At 39.3% G+C, this 17821-nt stretch overlaps 1 protein-coding gene across 1 annotated transcript in view; it reads right to left on the reverse strand.

Annotated features, from left to right (window-relative positions):
• Positions 1-17710, reverse strand: part of UBL3 (ubiquitin like 3) — a 188489-nt gene extending 170779 nt beyond the window's left edge. Inside the window, exon 1 of the mRNA XM_034980702.2 lies at positions 17363-17710. Within this exon, the coding sequence (XP_034836593.1) occupies positions 17363-17392 (30 nt within the window). The 5' untranslated portion in view covers positions 17393-17710. The remainder of the gene's footprint in view (positions 1-17362) is intronic.
• Between the last annotated feature and the right edge of the window lie 111 nt (positions 17711-17821).

Consider the following 17821-nt stretch of genomic DNA (forward strand, 5'->3'; position numbering starts at 1 on the left):
AAGCAATTTGAAATATTACTAAGTTAAAAACAGGCCAAGTTCGAGTCAGACTCGTGCACTGATGGTTCCGTACTACAGTCGTATTTTTTCGACATTTTGCACGATAAATCAAAAACTATTATGCATTAAAACAAATAACAATCTGTTTTAGAATGTACAGGTAAAGCCCTTTCATATGATACCCCCACTAGTTATCTTACTTTGAAAATTTAAAATACTAATTATTTGTTCATGAACACATTTTATTTTTTTGTGATGTAACCACAAATTCACGGTTTGAAATACTACTTAATATTATAAATACGAAAGTGTGTCTGTCTGTCTGTCTCAGCAAATTTGAATGAAAATTGGTACAGAGATAGCTTGCATCTCGGGAAAGGACATAATATGCTACTTTTGATACTAGAAAATCAAAGAATTCCCACGGGATTTTAAAAACCTAAATCCACGCGGACGAAGTCGCGGGCATTATCTAACATAAACTAATTGAGATACCACAACTCAAGGCATACGTTCGTAAATGATATGAAGTTAGATTTTTCCAATAACTTTATACGGTATCGGTTAGTTTTTCCAATTATATTATTAACCAGCTGCCCTGGCGAACTTCGTTCCGCCTAACAGTCGATTCAAATTTTTCGTAAGACCCATCCCCATACTTCAAGGAATATTATAAAAAAAATTGATAAATCGGTTCAGCTGTTCTCGAGATTTGCGATTCATTTTTATATTATAGACGACTACCTATGCAAGTACGATCCGGAACATATTTCCACGTTCGTGCTATGAAGGGGTGGGTGTAAACTAACAAGGGTGCAATGCTCGTATTAACGGCCCGTCAAAAACGTTACCCCCTAAGCCTAAGTTATGTGTTCTCTAATGCTATCGAACATTGGAACCCATTTGCTGACTCCGTCGGATTTGAGATGGGGAAATCTTTTTTCATCTGCCCACAGTTACACCTATCAATAGATTGCTCAGCATGTTTTGATTGAGAGAGTTCTTAGTCTATTATTTTACAAAACGCTATTAGTATTCTCTTAACGACTCTGTGAGAGACCCGTGCTCTGTAGTGAGCCGGCGATGGGTTGATCATGTTGATGGTGAAACGGCTTTATATAAAGAAAAATGCCGAATTTCATTGAAATGACTGATAGGTTCAATTACAAAAGTTTTTTAATAATTATCTAAATAGTCTCTTCAAGGGCTGTGATAGCCTAGTACTTAGGACGTCCGCCTCCTATGCAAGAGGTCGGAGGTTCGATCATGGGCACGCACCTCTAGCTTTTCGGAGTCATGCGCATTTTAAGCAATTAAATATCGCTTGTTTTAACGATGAAGGAAAACATCGTGAGGAAACCTGCATGCCTGAGAGTTCTCTATTTTTTTAGGGTTCCGTACCTCAAAAGGAAAAAAGAACCCTTATAGGATCACTTTGTTGTCTGTCTGTCTGTCCGTCGTGTCTGTCAAGAAAACTTATAGGATACTTCCCGTTGACCTAGAATCATGAAATTTGGTAGGTAGGTAGGACTTACAGCACAAGTAAAGGAATAAATCCGAAAACTGTGAATTTGTAGTAACATCAAAAAAAATGTGTTCATGAACAAATAATTAGTATTTTCAATTGTGAAAGTAAGATAACTATACTAATAGGGGTATCATGTGAAAGGGCTTTACTTGTACATTCTAAAACAGATTTCAATTTATTTTTATGCATAATACATAGTTTTTGATTTATCGTGCAAAATGTCGAAAAAATACGACTGTAATACGGAAACCCCTAGGTGCGCGAGTCTGACTCGCACTTGGCCGGTTTTTATTATTCATCACAAGTCAGCCCTTGGCTGCTAATTCACCTGACGATAATGTTCTGAAAGATGTGTTAATTCTGCCAACCCGCACTTGGCCAAACCCTTCTTATTCTGAGACGAAACCACGATGATTGCACGATGGGTTGATCATGATGATGATGATGATGACATACAAATTAACAAAGACGAGTTCTATCCCATGTTGAAAGCACATACTTAAATGTTTAACCATTCTTTAATACAAAATCAACATTTGGCCTTTAAAAATAGCTCATTTACATGTCGATGTAGAGAACAACGTAAAGTAAAGAGTTTCTTCAAATGCCTCATGTTTGTTCACATCCTTTTTTCTCGGATAGACGACGGACGAATTGCTCGGTGCTATATTAAAGTGTTTGCAAAGGGAAACCTTCTACAGAATGAGAGTTTCTCCCTAGAGAGGGGGGCCCGCCCGCGCCTCCTTCAGCTTGTGGGAAAGCAATAAATTGGCTGCTTTTTGAAAGACAATAGACTGCGAATCGCGATGTTAGGAACGTGTGTACTACTTAAATGTTTAAAGAGAAATTTCATTACTTTGATCGATATGGAAAAGTACAGCATGTATATATATAATATCCATCCTTAACATTATTAGTCCGAAAGTGTGTTTTTCTGTCTGCCTGTCTGATAGTTTTCCCCGCCCCACAGTTTAACCGATTTTGATGTAATTTTGTACAGAGTAAGGTTACACCCCGGGGAAGGACATAGGCTACTTTTTATCCCGGAAAATCAAAGAATTCCCACGGGATTCGTAAAGGCCCATCCGTTTAATCGATTTATATGAAATTTGGTACAGACGTAGCTTGCAACCCGGAAATTGATATAGGCACCTTTTCATCCCGGAAAATCAAAGGGTTCCTGCGGGATTTTTAAAGACCTAAATCATCGCGGACAAAGTCGCGGGCATCATTTAGTAAACATATATTTATACCATCTATAGTTACCAAAGCTTAGAAAAGCTCATAGTGACGGGCAACACTGAGGGCAAAAGACCGAGAGGCCGCTCACCAACTAGGTGGTCCGACCAGCTAAAGGAGTCCAGCCGGTGTGGATTTCATCACATTGTAAAAATGGCCACCGACAGAAGCCGATGGAAACAGATAAGCCATTCGAGGGCAGTTTGCCAGGACCACGATCTTCAGCAATGAAGGAACGACCGGAGAGAGAGATAGTTACCAACTTGTGCCTATGTGGCTTGACCAGCTTAATCAATTCATATTTCACATTCTGACGTTGCTAGGCTCAATCGATACGTACATGACATTCACATGAAGGTCACTAAATGTTATTATACATTTAATAACCCCGATAGTTTACGTCGTCTTTTAAGCCTGAAATACACAACACGTGACGAAAACTGCACGGCAGGACGAAACAATAAAAACTATAAGGCCAATCACTAACGCGCGAATCGCGACCGTGAAATTGCCCGCGATTTGTGAACTCTGCGCGATAAATACCTATGTTCCTCTACACTCGAACCTATTCGTCTTTCTATACAAAAAAAATTGAAGGATACCTGCAAGGAAATGCCCGGACACAAGGAGGCCTAGCTTCGAGGCCTCACCGCTACTGACCTTGGTTGTTCGAGATTACCTATCCTTCATCGTATCTTCGTAGTATAGTTAGTGAGTCTCTTTGTCGCGGACAATAAAACCAACACTGAACGGGGAAAGGCGAAGCGCGAATGCGAAATCATTCAAACATCCACTAACGTGTATCGCAATTCGCAGCGTTCGCAGGCTGTCCCAGCGCGAGCGAAGAGCTGTACGCTTAGTATAAAATTTTCTTTAAGTCAAGAAGCTTTAGGTTCATTTTGCTTTGACGTTATTTTGTTTCGACCCTCGATCACTATCAAAATTGGTGAGAAGTAAAATCTCATTCTTAGGGCACTGGTATCTACTGATACAACTTTACAAGCACGACATACTACAACGCACGATGGTTCGCGACTGCTTAAGCACGGCTCTAACATGCGCTCCGCAGTCCGCAGCGGTACCGTCCTATCCCTGAAAAGTGGTTAACTGCAATAACTAATTTTTGAGTTATCAGTTTTTGGAAAAGTCCTATATATTTTTTGGGCTATAACTCAAAAACTACTCTTTACAGTTAGCCTTCCGCTTTTCAAAATATGACGGCAGGGCGTAAAACCCCTCTCTCTTTTATTAGAATTTCTAGGAGTCGCGTTGGCCATATTACCTCGCGTCGCGCGGTTGTGTGTTTCAGGCTTTAATATAATAAAACCTTTGTTAATTGACGCCTTGACATTGCACTTGAAGTGAGTAACTATGCAATTACTAGTAGTAACTAAACACTAATGATGCTTGTTTTGTTCAAGATAACGGCATTATGACAAAGGGCATTTTGTAACTTGGTTTCTGCAGCGCACTGGTCAAATAACCAATGCGCCAGGACGACGATAGGACGTAGCGAAGCGTCAGCAGTTATAAAAGGAAAAGCTGACTGACTGACTGAAATTTTATATGCAGATAGCTATTATAACGTAGACGTCCGCTAAAAAAGGATTTTTGAAAATCCAGGCCTAAAGGGGTAAAATAGGAGTTTGAAATATGTGTAGTACACGCGTACGAAGTCGCGGGAATAAGCTAGTCTAGATATATAAAAGGTGACTGACTGACTGACTGATATATCAACGCACAGCTCAAACTACTGGACGGATCGGGCTGAAGTTTGGCATGAAGATAGGTAGCTATTATAACGCAGACGTCCGCTAAGAAAAGTTTTTTGAAAATTCAACCCCTAAGGTAAAATAAGAGTTTGAAATTTATGTACTTAGTCTAGGCAGACGAAGTCGCGGGGATAAGCTAGTACTGGATAAAGAACAGGATAAGGAATTAGATGTTGGATAATTCTGCAGTGCGCGCACTTCTATGTTGTTCTATATTTTTCAGATTTTGCGGCGAAAAAACGTACGGAAATTTACCGTCGTGCGCGCTAGCTCTAAGTCATCATCATCATGATCAACCATCACATACCCACTACTGATCCTCTCAGAATGAGGAGTCCGCCACGCTGGCCACGTAAGTGTTAGCAAACTTCACACACCTTTGAGAACATTAGAGAATTATAAGGCATGCAGGTTTCCTCACGATATTTTCTGGTTGGTCTAAGTAAACTAACAAACTTGGCCGAAGTTTCCTAAGCAGACAGTAATAGGTACCAATACCAATAGATAGTTTTTAGGGTTCCGTACCTCAAAAGGAAAAACGGAACCCTTACAGGATGACTTTGTTGTCTGTCTGTCTGTCTGTCTGTCTGTCCAGAAACCTACAGGGTACTTCCCGTTGACCTAGAATCATGATATTTGGCAGGTAGGTAGGTCTTATAGCAGACATTCGGGGAAAAATCTGAAAACCGTGAATTTGTGGTTGGTTACATTACACAAAAAAATTAAATTGTGGTCATGAACTAATAATTAGTATGTTCAATTTTCGAAGTATATCATATGGGGTATCATAATATGAAAGGTCTTTAACTTGTGCATTCTAAAACAGATTTTTATTTATATTTATGCATCATAGTTTTTGAATTATCGTGCAAAATGTCTAAAAATACGACTGTTGTACGGAACCGTCGTTGCGCGAGCCTGACTCCCATTTGGCCGGTTTTTTATTTTTTATTTATTAATTATCAAATCAAAAAGCTTAGTCTAAAAACACCGAAAAAACCACAGAGTTACTTTATGATCAACTCTGAGAAGGGGATTTCCTATAGGTTTTTAAAGGGAAAACCCCGCTTCTATTATGAACGTAAAAGTAACCACAAAAATGTAGCAATGATTGTAAAACTCGCCTAACTTGTTACTGCCAGTGACTAAAAAATCAATCAACTATATCAACGCGACATCAAAGATTCTAAAACGACACCTAAGGGATGATTTATGCCAGCACGTGGCGGGCGCGGGTCGTGCCACGTACGAGGCGCCGACGAGGCACGGATTCAAAACATCATGAACATTTTATATAAAGCAGTTTATGCTTCACCGTGTGGCAAGGTGAAGCGCGCAAACACACTGCGGGATAGCGCGGGTGACGTGCGGGTGTCCGGGGCATCCCCCCCGCCTCATACCCCGATTGACATCTCGACCTGTCGGGTACTATAGGTTGGAAGGTAATAATTATATATATCGAGCTATAAAATATCGCAATTTCGGTTGTCTAGTCGTCTAAAAATGGACGAGCTTTTCCCTTAACGTGCATTGTTCGCCATGAATGGATCCAGCGCTGAGTTTGACGTGAATCGAGCGTGACAAATTGCGTCTGTGTTTGTCCTGAATATTTACCATATCTATGAGCACACTTTCTATATGTATCTATATGACTTTAATCTGTAATAATCCATACTTAATCCATCCATAATGTTCTCAAAGGTGTATGAAATCTGCCGATCCGAAGGAGATCCGTGCTCTGTAGTGAACTAGTGAGTCGGCGATGACTTGTTCATGATGATGATGATGATGATGATGAATTCATTCTTAATTTCTTAACTTCTTTCTAAACTTCTCTGTCCGTCTGTCTGCTAGCTTTTCACGGTCTATCCGTTTAACCGATTTTAACGTTTGGTACAGAGATAGCTTGCATCCTACCCATATAGCTTTTCACTGCCCATCCATTTAACCGATTTCGACGTTTGGTACAAAGATAGCTGGCATCTCGGAGACGGAAATAGGTTACTATTTATTCCGGGAAATCTTAGGCTGAGATCTATAGAGTGACTTTGCTCAGACTTAAGATATTAACGGTGCATCCACACCACAGAATAACATTTGTGGAGCAACGTTTCCAAATGTTACTCGGCAACATCAGGCAACAAAAAGTTATTTATTGTTCATATAATATGTTGCCACAAAAGTTACAGAATGTTACCTAATGTTACTCTGTGGTGTGGAAGCACCGAAACTGTTAAAAGGAGACAGCGTTATAGCTAGCGTAAATCTGTCTCGTTTTAACTGAAACTTAACTCTGAGTCAAAGTAGCCTGTAGCCTAATATTTGACATGCCGTCGATTCAGGGTCAAACCGAGATTTCCCTCACTCTAGTTCACTCTGGTAATGGGCCAAGGCTACTTCCAAACTTTGTTTTATTTTACAGCCGTAGTGCTCTCTTGCGGCCAACTTTTTTTTAATAGGAAATGGAAGTCGGCAAAGAAACAAAGGACGAAGTGTTAGAACAAAGGAAAGAGGTCAAACGGTACCGAATAGAAAGAGCGAGCTGTTGGTTCTTGGTAGAGGTCGTTATAATCGTATGCTTCACTTAGTTGACGATCTCCCTGGTGCAGTGGTAAGCGCTGTGGTCTTATAAGTGGGAGGTCCCGGGTTCGATTCCTAGAAGGGGTGGGATTTTTATAATTTCTAAATTTCTAGTCTGGTCTGGTCTTGTGGGAGGCTTCAGCCGTGGCTAGTTACCACCCTACCAACAAAGCCGTGCCGCCAAGCGATTTAGCGTTCCGGTACGATGCCGCGTAGAAACCAAAGGGGCATAGGTTTAATAAAAACGGCCATATACATTGTACCCCTTCCAGGTTAGCCCGCTTCCATCTTAGACTGCATCATCACTTACCACCAGGTGAGATGGCAGTCAACTGTCAAGAGCTAGCTTTTCATCGAATAATAAAAATTGTATTCCTTATCTAATTAGTTTAACGTAATGTTCAGAAACCGGTCTGCGCCAATTTCTGTATTAATTTAATGTTTCAGACATTGTTGCAGACATCTTTAATTGTTATTATTATGTTAACTACCTGCCATTAATACTGCTTCCGAAATACCGATGAAACGTATAAACCTGTGAGTTTGTTATACTTACTTAATTTATAAGCAAGAGCCTCAATAGCTCAACCGGTAAAGGAGTGGACTGAAAACCGAAAGGTCGACGGTTCAAGCCCCGCCTGTTGCACTATTGTCGCACCTACTAACCAAGCACAAGCCTGACGCTTAGTAGACGCAACAGAGATAAATGGCGTTACTTCCCGTTCCCACTTGTCGTTTGTCGCTTGATGTTCCAGTGGCAGTACATTTTGACACAAAATCGAGAAATTAAACATACGTAATACGTTTGGAGGTACGTATCACAAACTACTAAGGCTTAGTGGTCTGTGGTACGTAGTTAAGTATATGCACGAAAATAAAGGATTTCCATTCCGACCTAGAATATCCATCCGCCAAACTGGCAGACGTTTGCCTAGCGGCGAAGCTTTTCTGAATGGATTTAGACAATCCCATTGAAGATCGTTAACCTCAACACCCGGTCCGTACTAATGAGCGGTAATTAGCAAACATTTGCTCGATTATGATTATGCAATGCGGTAGTTTGACCACAGAATCACACTAAATAATTATAAAGGCGAAAGTATACAATATATAGGTATGTGTGTGTGTGTGTATGTTTGTTACTCTTTCACGCAAAACCTACTGGACGGATGTCTGAAATTTGGATTGGAGATAGATTCTACCTTGGACACGTCATAGGTTACTTTTATGCCAAAAAATCCACTGTTCCCGTGGGATTTTCTGAACATAATATTGGATATATTCAGAAAATCCCGCGGAAACGACAACGCGGACGAAGTCGCGGGCATCATCTAGTCCATACTAATATTATAAATGCGAAAGTGTGTCTGTCTGTTTGTATGCTAGCCTTTTACGGCCTATCCATTCAACCGATTTTGATGAAATTTGGTACAGAGATTTTTATCCTGGAAAATCAAAGAGTTTCGCCACGCGGGCGAAGCCGCGGCATCATCTAGTAGATAATAATGTTCTCAGCAAGAAACTCAGCAGATGCTCTTTTCAAATCATAAAAAGTTACAATATAGAAATGCCTGCGACTTCGTCCGCTGGGTAGTGAAAATTAAACAACCTACGGATACAACTAAATTCCATCCCTAAAGGGGTGAAATGGTATGTCAAAGTTTGTACACGTATAAAATGTATTAGGTAAGATGTACTATGAAAGAATTTTTCAAAAATTCTATTCGAGGTAAGCGAGTCAGCTAGTAAAATAAAAAACCCGGCCAAGTTGGAGTCAGGCTCGCGCACTGAGGGTGCCGTACTACAGTCGTATTTTTTCGACATTTAGCACGATAATTCAAAAACTATGATGCATAAAAATAAATAAAAATCTGTTTTAGAATGTACAGATAAAGCCCTTTCATATGATAACCCACTTGATATATATAATATTATAGTTATCTTACTTTGAAAATTGAAAATACTAATTATTAGTTCATGACCACAATTTAATTTTTGTGTAATGTAACCAGAAATTCACGGTTTAGAGATTTTCCCCCTAATGTCTGCTATAAGACCTATCTACCTGCCGAATTTCATGATTCTAGGACAACGGGAAGTACCCTGCAGGTTTCTTGACTGACCAACAGACCAACAGACAGACAGACAACAAAGTGATCCTATAAGGGTTCCGTTTTTCCTTTACCCTAAAAAGTATCTAAAAACAAACTCGCTTACATAGTTAAATATCCTCCACTTTTTTAGCTCTTATTAAAAAAAACATAGCTTTGTAACTACTTTTAAAGTATTATTTCAAAACGAACCTTTAAACCTGATGTAGGATGTAGGTATTTTGTATAATATCATAACTAGTTAGTTATAGTTAATATTATGTACATTTGTAACAACAAAAACATTCACTAAATGTGATAACAATGCAAAGTAGGCAGTTACTTACCTAATTAAAACGCAATGATTGCTAAGTTACCAATTAAGATGTTGTTCATAAGTAGCATCATCATTCACCATAATTATTATTATCATCATCATCATCAACCAATAGACGTCCACAGCTGGACATAGGTCTCTCGTAGGGATTTCCACACGCCACGGTCTTGCGCCGCCTGGATCCAGCGGCTCCCTGCGACTCATCTGATATCGTCCGTCCACCTAGTGGGGGCTCTTCCAACGCTGCGTCTTCCGGTGCGAGGTCATAGTGAATTTATTATCATAGTGATAAAAATATAGGGAGCCAAATACCACTCATCTATACTTCTATGCTAATATTATAAATGCGAAAGTGTGTCTGTCTGTCTGTCTGCTAGCCTTTCACGGCCCAACTGTTCAACCGATTCTGGACGAAATTTGGTACAGAGATAGCTTGCATGATGCATCCCGGGGAAGGACATAGGCTAGTTTTTATCCCGGAAAATTAAAGATTTCCCGCGGGATTTTGAAAAACGTAAATCCACGCGGACTCTCTCCAGTACCCGTAGTACAAGATTTTACGTCTCACCAAACCAAACGAATTCGAGAGTCGAAATACTTCCGCGTTACAGTAAACTGGATCTTAAATGCCTTGTTTTAAAGCTCAAGTTTGTCTACACTTCTACAGCCAGCGCTCCAAGCGGAAACATTGCGAAATTAAAATCAGTGGCATTGAATATTTGACTTCAATTCAAGGCACTTTAGGTCCATTTTACTGTAACGCGGAAGTATTTCGACTCTCGAATTTGGTTTGGTTTGGTGAGACGTAAAATCTTGTACTACGGGTACAGGTCTTTATCTATACTCAAGCAAAAAATCACGTCAATCCGTTGCACCGCGGTTGCGACGTGATTGAAGGACAAACCAACAAACTAATAAACCAACAAACAAACACATTTTCGCATTTATAATAAGGGTACTAATAAGGTGACTGACTGACTGACTAAACTCATCTATCAACGCATAGCTCAACCTATTGGACCGATTGGGCTTAAATTTGGCATGCAGATAGCTATTATGACGTAGACATCTGCTAAGAAAGGATTTTTGAAAATTTGAAATTTGTGTAGTCCACGCGGACGCATTCTCGAGCATAAGCTAGTTAGTGATAAAAAAAATAGTGATCCAAATACCCCAACTCATTAAAATTGTAAAAAAATATACGGTAACTAAAATTCCTAACGTATTCTTACGTTTTAATTATATAACTTCTGCTTCACATTCGGAATACTAAGTTGTAAATCTGTCTGCCGGGAATGCCTTGGCCTGGTTAGTGCTGTTAAAAATATGTTACGGCAGTTATTAATCTTATTAATCACCACACGGTGGAAATAATAATGTTACTTTAAATTAAATAATAATGATGTAGGTAATCCTGTTTAAAGTAATTCCGCGACAGGTCTAGATGGCAATCGGGGTATGAGGCGCGGGGACGCTCCGCACACCCGCATGTCACCTAGGTGCTAACCCAGTACGGGCCAGCGCGGGGGCTGTGCGGGTGTGCGGGGCGTTTCCTTCCCGATTGCCATCTCGACCTGTCGCGTACCTTAGGTAGGTACACACACTCAGTTTTATAGACTGCCTGTAAATTAGGCCCGTTCTACACTCGCACCGCAATGGCCGCGAAATAGTGTGAATGGTATGGCGGCTACTCAGTTTCTTGTACGAATACGCTTCTTTGTCTGCGACAAAGAGAACAACTTTGCGAGTGTCAAGGGGCATTTTTTCGCGGATTTTTTCACGCCAAATTAGCGGACAAGAATCACAGCAGCCATACATACGCAAGTGTGGACCATGCTTAAGTGGCGTATGCTGCGCGGCGAAAACTGTACGGCTGGACTGAATACGCGTCTAAAATCCATACTTAATAATATTATAAATGCGAAAGTGTGTCTGTCTGTCTGCTAGCCTTTCACGGCCCAACAATTTAACCGATTTTGATGAGATTTGGTACAGAGTTAAGGTTCGTACGCACCTGAGCGGCGCGGCGCGGCGCTTCAGTCCGACTGCAGAACGCTTCACCTCAGGCCGCTCGACGGTGCCTACCGCACTACAACTTCAGTACGCGGCAGCTCGCGTCACTTGCGCGTCACTTCTACACCCGTTCGCGTACGAGCAACAACGTCGCAAGATGAGCGACAGTGAAGAGGATTTGATTATTATTTCTTTGTTGTGCAGAAGAAGAACGAATTATCGAAGAGAAAAAACCGGCCAAGTGCGAGTCAGGCTCGCGCAATGAGGGTTCCGTACTACAGTCGTATGATTTCGATAATTCAAAAACTATGATGCATAAAAATAAATAAAAATCTGTTTTAGAATGTACAGGTGAAGACCTTTCATATGATACCCCACTTGGTATAGTCACTCACTTCGAAAGTTGAAAATACTAATCTAAAATATTAGTTCATGACCACAATTTAATTTTTTTTGTGTGATCTAACCCTAAATTCACGGTTTTCAGATTTTTCCCCAAATGTCAGCTATAAGATCTACCTACCTGCCAAATTTCATGATTCTAGGTCAACGGGAAGTACCTACCCTGTAGGTTTCTTGACAGACAGACGGACAGACAGACAGACAGACAGACAGACAGACAGACAGACAGACAGACAGACAACAAAGTGATCCTATAAGAGTTCCGTTTTTCCTTTTGAGGTACGGAACCCTAAAAAAGAAGAAGAAATGGATTGCTGACATACCAAAGTCACGCTATCAAGAAGGATATCACATTTTGTTTCCTCGCCTTCTTAATGACTCTGTACCATTTCACATTTACTTCAGAATGTCAAAGACAAAATTCTTTATGCGATTGCCTAATAGTTTTTGTGGAAATTACATTAGAAACAATAGGTATACCACACAGGTCGGTAATATAATCCTACAAGAAACCTATGTCCAGCAGTGGACATATCTATCGGTTGATGATGATGATGATGATGATAGTTTTTATGGAAATTATAAAAAAATATTTATGCATATCCATACTTATATTATTATCAACGCAAAAGTGTATTTGTCTGTCTATCTACTAGCTTTTCACGGCTCAACAGCTTAACCGAATTTGATGAAATTTGGTACAAAGTTGAATTACATCCCGGGGAAGGACAGGCTACTTTTTATCCTGGAAAATGAAAGAATTTCCACGGGATTGTTAAAGGCCCATTTATATGAAGTTTGGACCAGAGGTAGCTTGCATTCCGGGAATTGACAGAGGTAGGCAACTTTTTATCCCGGAAAATCAAAGAGTTCACACGGGATTAAAAATCTAAAAAAAAATGCAACTAGATGATGCCTGCGACTTCGTCCGCGTGGATTTAGATTTTTCTATAGGTGAGCACATTTCCGGGAATTACCTACTCGTACCTATATACCTGAGATAGATTATACCCTGTAGGATAAAAGTAGCCTATGTGTGCCTACACATAGGCTAGTTTTATCCCGAAAATCAAAAAGGTTCCACGGGATTTTTAAAAAACCTATATCTACGCGAACGAAGTTGCGGGCATCAGCTAGTCCCTTAGGTTCTGTGGAAATTACATTAGAAAAAGCATTTTCGCAAAATGTCTTTGTTTTATGTGCAATAGAATATATAAAATAGGCAGGTAAACACAGGTACATATTATATCTAAATACCTATATAAAAGAAAAAGGTGACTGACTGACTGATCTATCAACGCACAGCTCAAACTACTTGACGGATCGGGCTGAAATTTGGCATGCTGGCTAGCTAACTAGCTAATATGACGTAGACAACCGCTAAAAAGGGATTTATGAAAATTCAACCCCTAAGGGGGTAAAATAGGGGTTAGAGATTTGTGTAGTCCACGCGGACGACGTCGCGGGCATAAGCTAGTATAATATAAACACAAGTACAACAATAGGTAGGCATATTTCCGAAACTATTAATTCTACCTAGATGAAGTAGGTAGGTATAATATGTACATAATATATTATAGTTATTTAATCAGGATTATTTTTACCATTGATGTTTTCTCATAACGCTCGGAGAGACATTTATACATTTAGACACTGGGAAGGGGGGAAGCCGACATCCTAGGGGTTGGGACCTTTGAGGATATACTTCTAAGAGCATGAGGAACACGTCATGTGTCAAAAATTAAACCTACGTTATTTATTTTGAGGTCTATCTTGCCGATTCTTGCCTGTACTTTAAATACCTAACAAGATGCGCGTGTATCTTATTCGAGCGACGTACGCATACTGAAGCGCCGCGCCGCGCCGCTGGGTATGTCGCACTAGCGTCACTGCACTGCGCGTCGCTTCGGTGCGCTTCAAAATATTCTCTCCAGCCGTGCCGCGCGGCAACGCGCGGTGAAGCGCCGCGCCGCGCCGCTCTAGTGCGATATGCGCCATACAAAATGATAGAAATGATATTTTGAAGCTCTGTGCCGCGACGTGAAGCTCACTGAAGCGCCGCGCCGCGCCGCTCAGATGCGTACGAACCTTTAGCTTACATCCCGGGAAAGGACATAGGCTATTTTTTTTCTTGGAAAATTTAAGAGTTCCCACGGGATTTTTAAAAACCTCAATCCACGCGGACGAAGTCGCGGGCGTCATCTAGTTTGTAATACAAGGAACTTTGATGAGCATCACAAAGAGCGACTGCACGAGCCAATGCGCGTTTCACAGTGAAAAGCATGTCAAGCCTTCTCAGATCCTTTTATTCCAATTACCGACTAGGGGCGGCGTTGGATACGTCACCATCGCGTATTGTGTTCCTTTCATGCTGTAACTACCTACTAGTATTAGACAGATTTATGTGAGAGATATAGCTATGTCTCGTTTTAAATATACTTAAGTAACGATTAAGCGCTCTGAGTACGGCAGTTAGCTCTATTTCTTTAAGTATTTAATTTGACTTACAAACGAATTCTGTGAAACAACTTTCGATTTCTACAAATTACAATCTACAACACAGTTACTAAGTAGGTACTTACCATAGCCAAAATAGGGTTTTTAAATAAGTAATGAGTTTTTTTATATGACTACTTCACGCACATTCCTATCGAATTTATAGTCGTGACTAATTAAGTTTTTTGTTACGAATTTCTAGACGCACTAGTTTTTTTTAATTATCTCGAGGGCATAATTAAGGCTCACGCACTTTTATTTCGTTCGTAATAAGTAACTAATACCTAACTACAAATTAATGGTATAGCAAAAACACCCCAGTGTCTGTGACCTCTCTGTGACCTCACATTTATGGCATGTTATTACGGATTCGCACGTTATGTTTTAGCGACACTTTGTCTAGGAGTTGCTCACAAATACTTACAAGCCGTCGGAAATATCTGCGAACCTGGCTTAATGACGTTATGCAACGTGCTTGCGTTGGCAAAGGTACTGGCACTGGTACGGGCCGCGGTACTGGTACAACATAGTGTTTATATACTCTTTGGGTACTGGATAGGCGAAAATAGGCAAGCTGCGGGAAAATGCGAGGGTAAGCGCATTCCAGCGAGCGAGGTGCGCAGATATTTCCGACAAGTTGTAGGTACCTACTTAATATGTTAATATCACTAAGTATTTATTTTTTTAGATTTGTTACAAAGAGGTGGACCGTTAGGGCGTGATTTAAGGACAAATAACTATTTTTATAAATTCAACCATTTTAAACAGGATATAGATTATAATATATAACAAAGAACAATCTTGTTAGCCTTCAACAACAAAAACATTGCTTTATTTTCATTGCAAAATACCAGTATTTTATATTTTGTAAAATAAATAGATCAATAGAACTAAAACAAGTCTCATCTTACCTGACTTGTGTGTCACTATAATTAGGTAACTTTTATAATAATACTAGGTGATGCCCGCGACTTCGTCCGCGTGGATTTAGGTTTTTAAAAATCGTGCAGGAACTTTTCTTTTTCGGGATAAAAAGTTGTCGTTCCCCGGGATAAAACCCTATACCAAATTTCATCAAAATCGGTTAAACTGTTGGGCCATAAGCTAGCAGACATACAGACAGATAGACAGACATACACACTTTCACATTTATAATATTAGTATGGATATTTAAGTAGGTATCTAGTTAGTTTTGTTATAGATCTAGCAAAGCAAGGTCGCCAAATCTACTTGGGTGAACCTATCTGAGTTTTTTACATTATAACTTCTGAATTAAAGAACATAATTATTACAATAATCACAAATAATCAACCAATGGTACAAAGGTTATTTACTTGTAACAAGTTAGTTAGGTAGTTCTTCTCATTACAAATTGGTGCTTTACATTGAGGAGATAGAGAAGTCAATATGCTCCAAAAAAAATCAAAAATTTGCTTCGGTTAGCTGGCAATGTAATTCGGCCCAGAGCATAAAGCTTGTGATAGAAGTTAGTACGATGACATTGACCTTTAGGATAGTATCCTATATCAATATTAATTTAACAAAATAAAAAATTACTTACATAATTTTAATAAGGGATTCAAAGAGATTGCGAGAAAGGGATAGAAGACCCTCCCACTCCAAAATTAAAATGCCTGTATCTTTGTAAATCTTTGTTGGATTTTAATATTTTTTTCAGCATATGTCATTATTTTTATCCTAGTTTATAATAAAGTAATAATATTTATCAAATTCAAAAGTAGGAAAATACCCAATTATGTAAATAGCTTGTATGTAGCTTGATAAATAAATTAAAAATATCTAACTCAGTACCAAAACTCAAAACTTAAGCCACACAGAGCCGCTACATAGTAGCTATAAAACAAAGACGCTTCCCACTGTCTGTCCCTCTTAGGCCTTATAAACTAGGCAGATTTTAATGCAGTTTTCATCAATATGTACAGTGATTTAAGAGAAAGGTATGTATAGTTTAATATTGTTTTGTGTTCATTTGTTAAAATATGAGGATAATTTTATTGTTTGAAGAAACAAGCTGACAGAGCTTTCATCAAAAGTGCTGCCTTATTCTTTTGAAATAACATAACACTGACATCATAAATAAGTAGCTTCATTGCACCCATGCAATGCTGGATCAGTTCGCTAGTCATTTATATAAAAAACATTAGTAAGTAATTGTTAGAATTTAACTATAACTATTAATTTTCTTACGTTGTTTTTTCTAATATTTACTTACTTGCTGTTAATTTGATTTGTCTTAAACTTTTTTGCAGAAACCCTGGAAATCACTTACGTACTGTTAATATTTCAATCTATTTTTTTACACTTCACAAGGTCTATTGTCAAGGGAATAGCGATCATGGTCATATAAACTGTATAAAAACGATAAGACTAAATTCTTCAGTGTAAATTTTATTAATAGTAAGTAATATTTGAGTAGTTAAGTACTTATTTTTGGCATTCTAAATTTTAAAATGAGCACTTTGATGTAGTCACTTTAGTATTTAAAATATTTTTAGATAAAACATTTCTAAAACATTTCTTAGTTTTGATTCTGATCTCTATCCTTGCTTGTTTTAGTAGAATTTTAGGGCAATAACATTATGTAGTAGAAGTACCTACTTACCTATAGTAAGTTAGTAAATATAGTGTACCTTGACATTCAATTTCTTAATTATTTTAGGTCAATAAAACTTCTCAACACAAAATTTATACCAAATTCCATTGTATTTATTGTGTGTAATCAAGAATTTGCTGCATTCCACGTATTCTACACGTATTATTCAAGTTTTTTGGCGACCGTCCACGCCTCAGTAAGAGAAAGGAGACTACAGTAGGTAACAAACACAAAGTGACCTTTTGTTGAACGTTGCATTAGGCCAGAACTCCACAGTTCAGTCACACCTACCTTGTCTCCTGGAATGTTTTTTGCCGACATGGTGCGTCACCTTCCAGTCCCTTTGCCCGACGTCGTCGTGAGGACGATTTATCCAAAGAAAGGAGCTCAATGCTGCGGTAACCCAGCATACGACACAAATCACTTCACTTTATCAATCACTTGGCCATCATCACTGACCGAACGTTGCATTAGAGCCACAAACACAATAAACGAGCCATCGTCTGGCGTGGTAATCAACACGATTTCCCATTGAGATTCATCGGTACTAATAATTTTTCATATTATCACAACATAAACACACCGCGACTGACAGAAGCTAACTTGATTGAGGTTGACGGAAAATGGCGAGGGATGGTTGCTGTCGCGGGCCGCCCCTCTCGACCCGCGCATGCTAGTTTCGTCCTCAATATTTTTCTATTACATTCTAGATGGCAGCATTGGCGAAAAATACTTGGATGAATATCTTTT

This window comes from Maniola hyperantus, chromosome 22 (assembly GCF_902806685.2).
Source record: "Maniola hyperantus chromosome 22, iAphHyp1.2, whole genome shotgun sequence".
NCBI classification, from domain to species: Eukaryota; Metazoa; Arthropoda; class Insecta; order Lepidoptera; family Nymphalidae; genus Maniola; species Maniola hyperantus.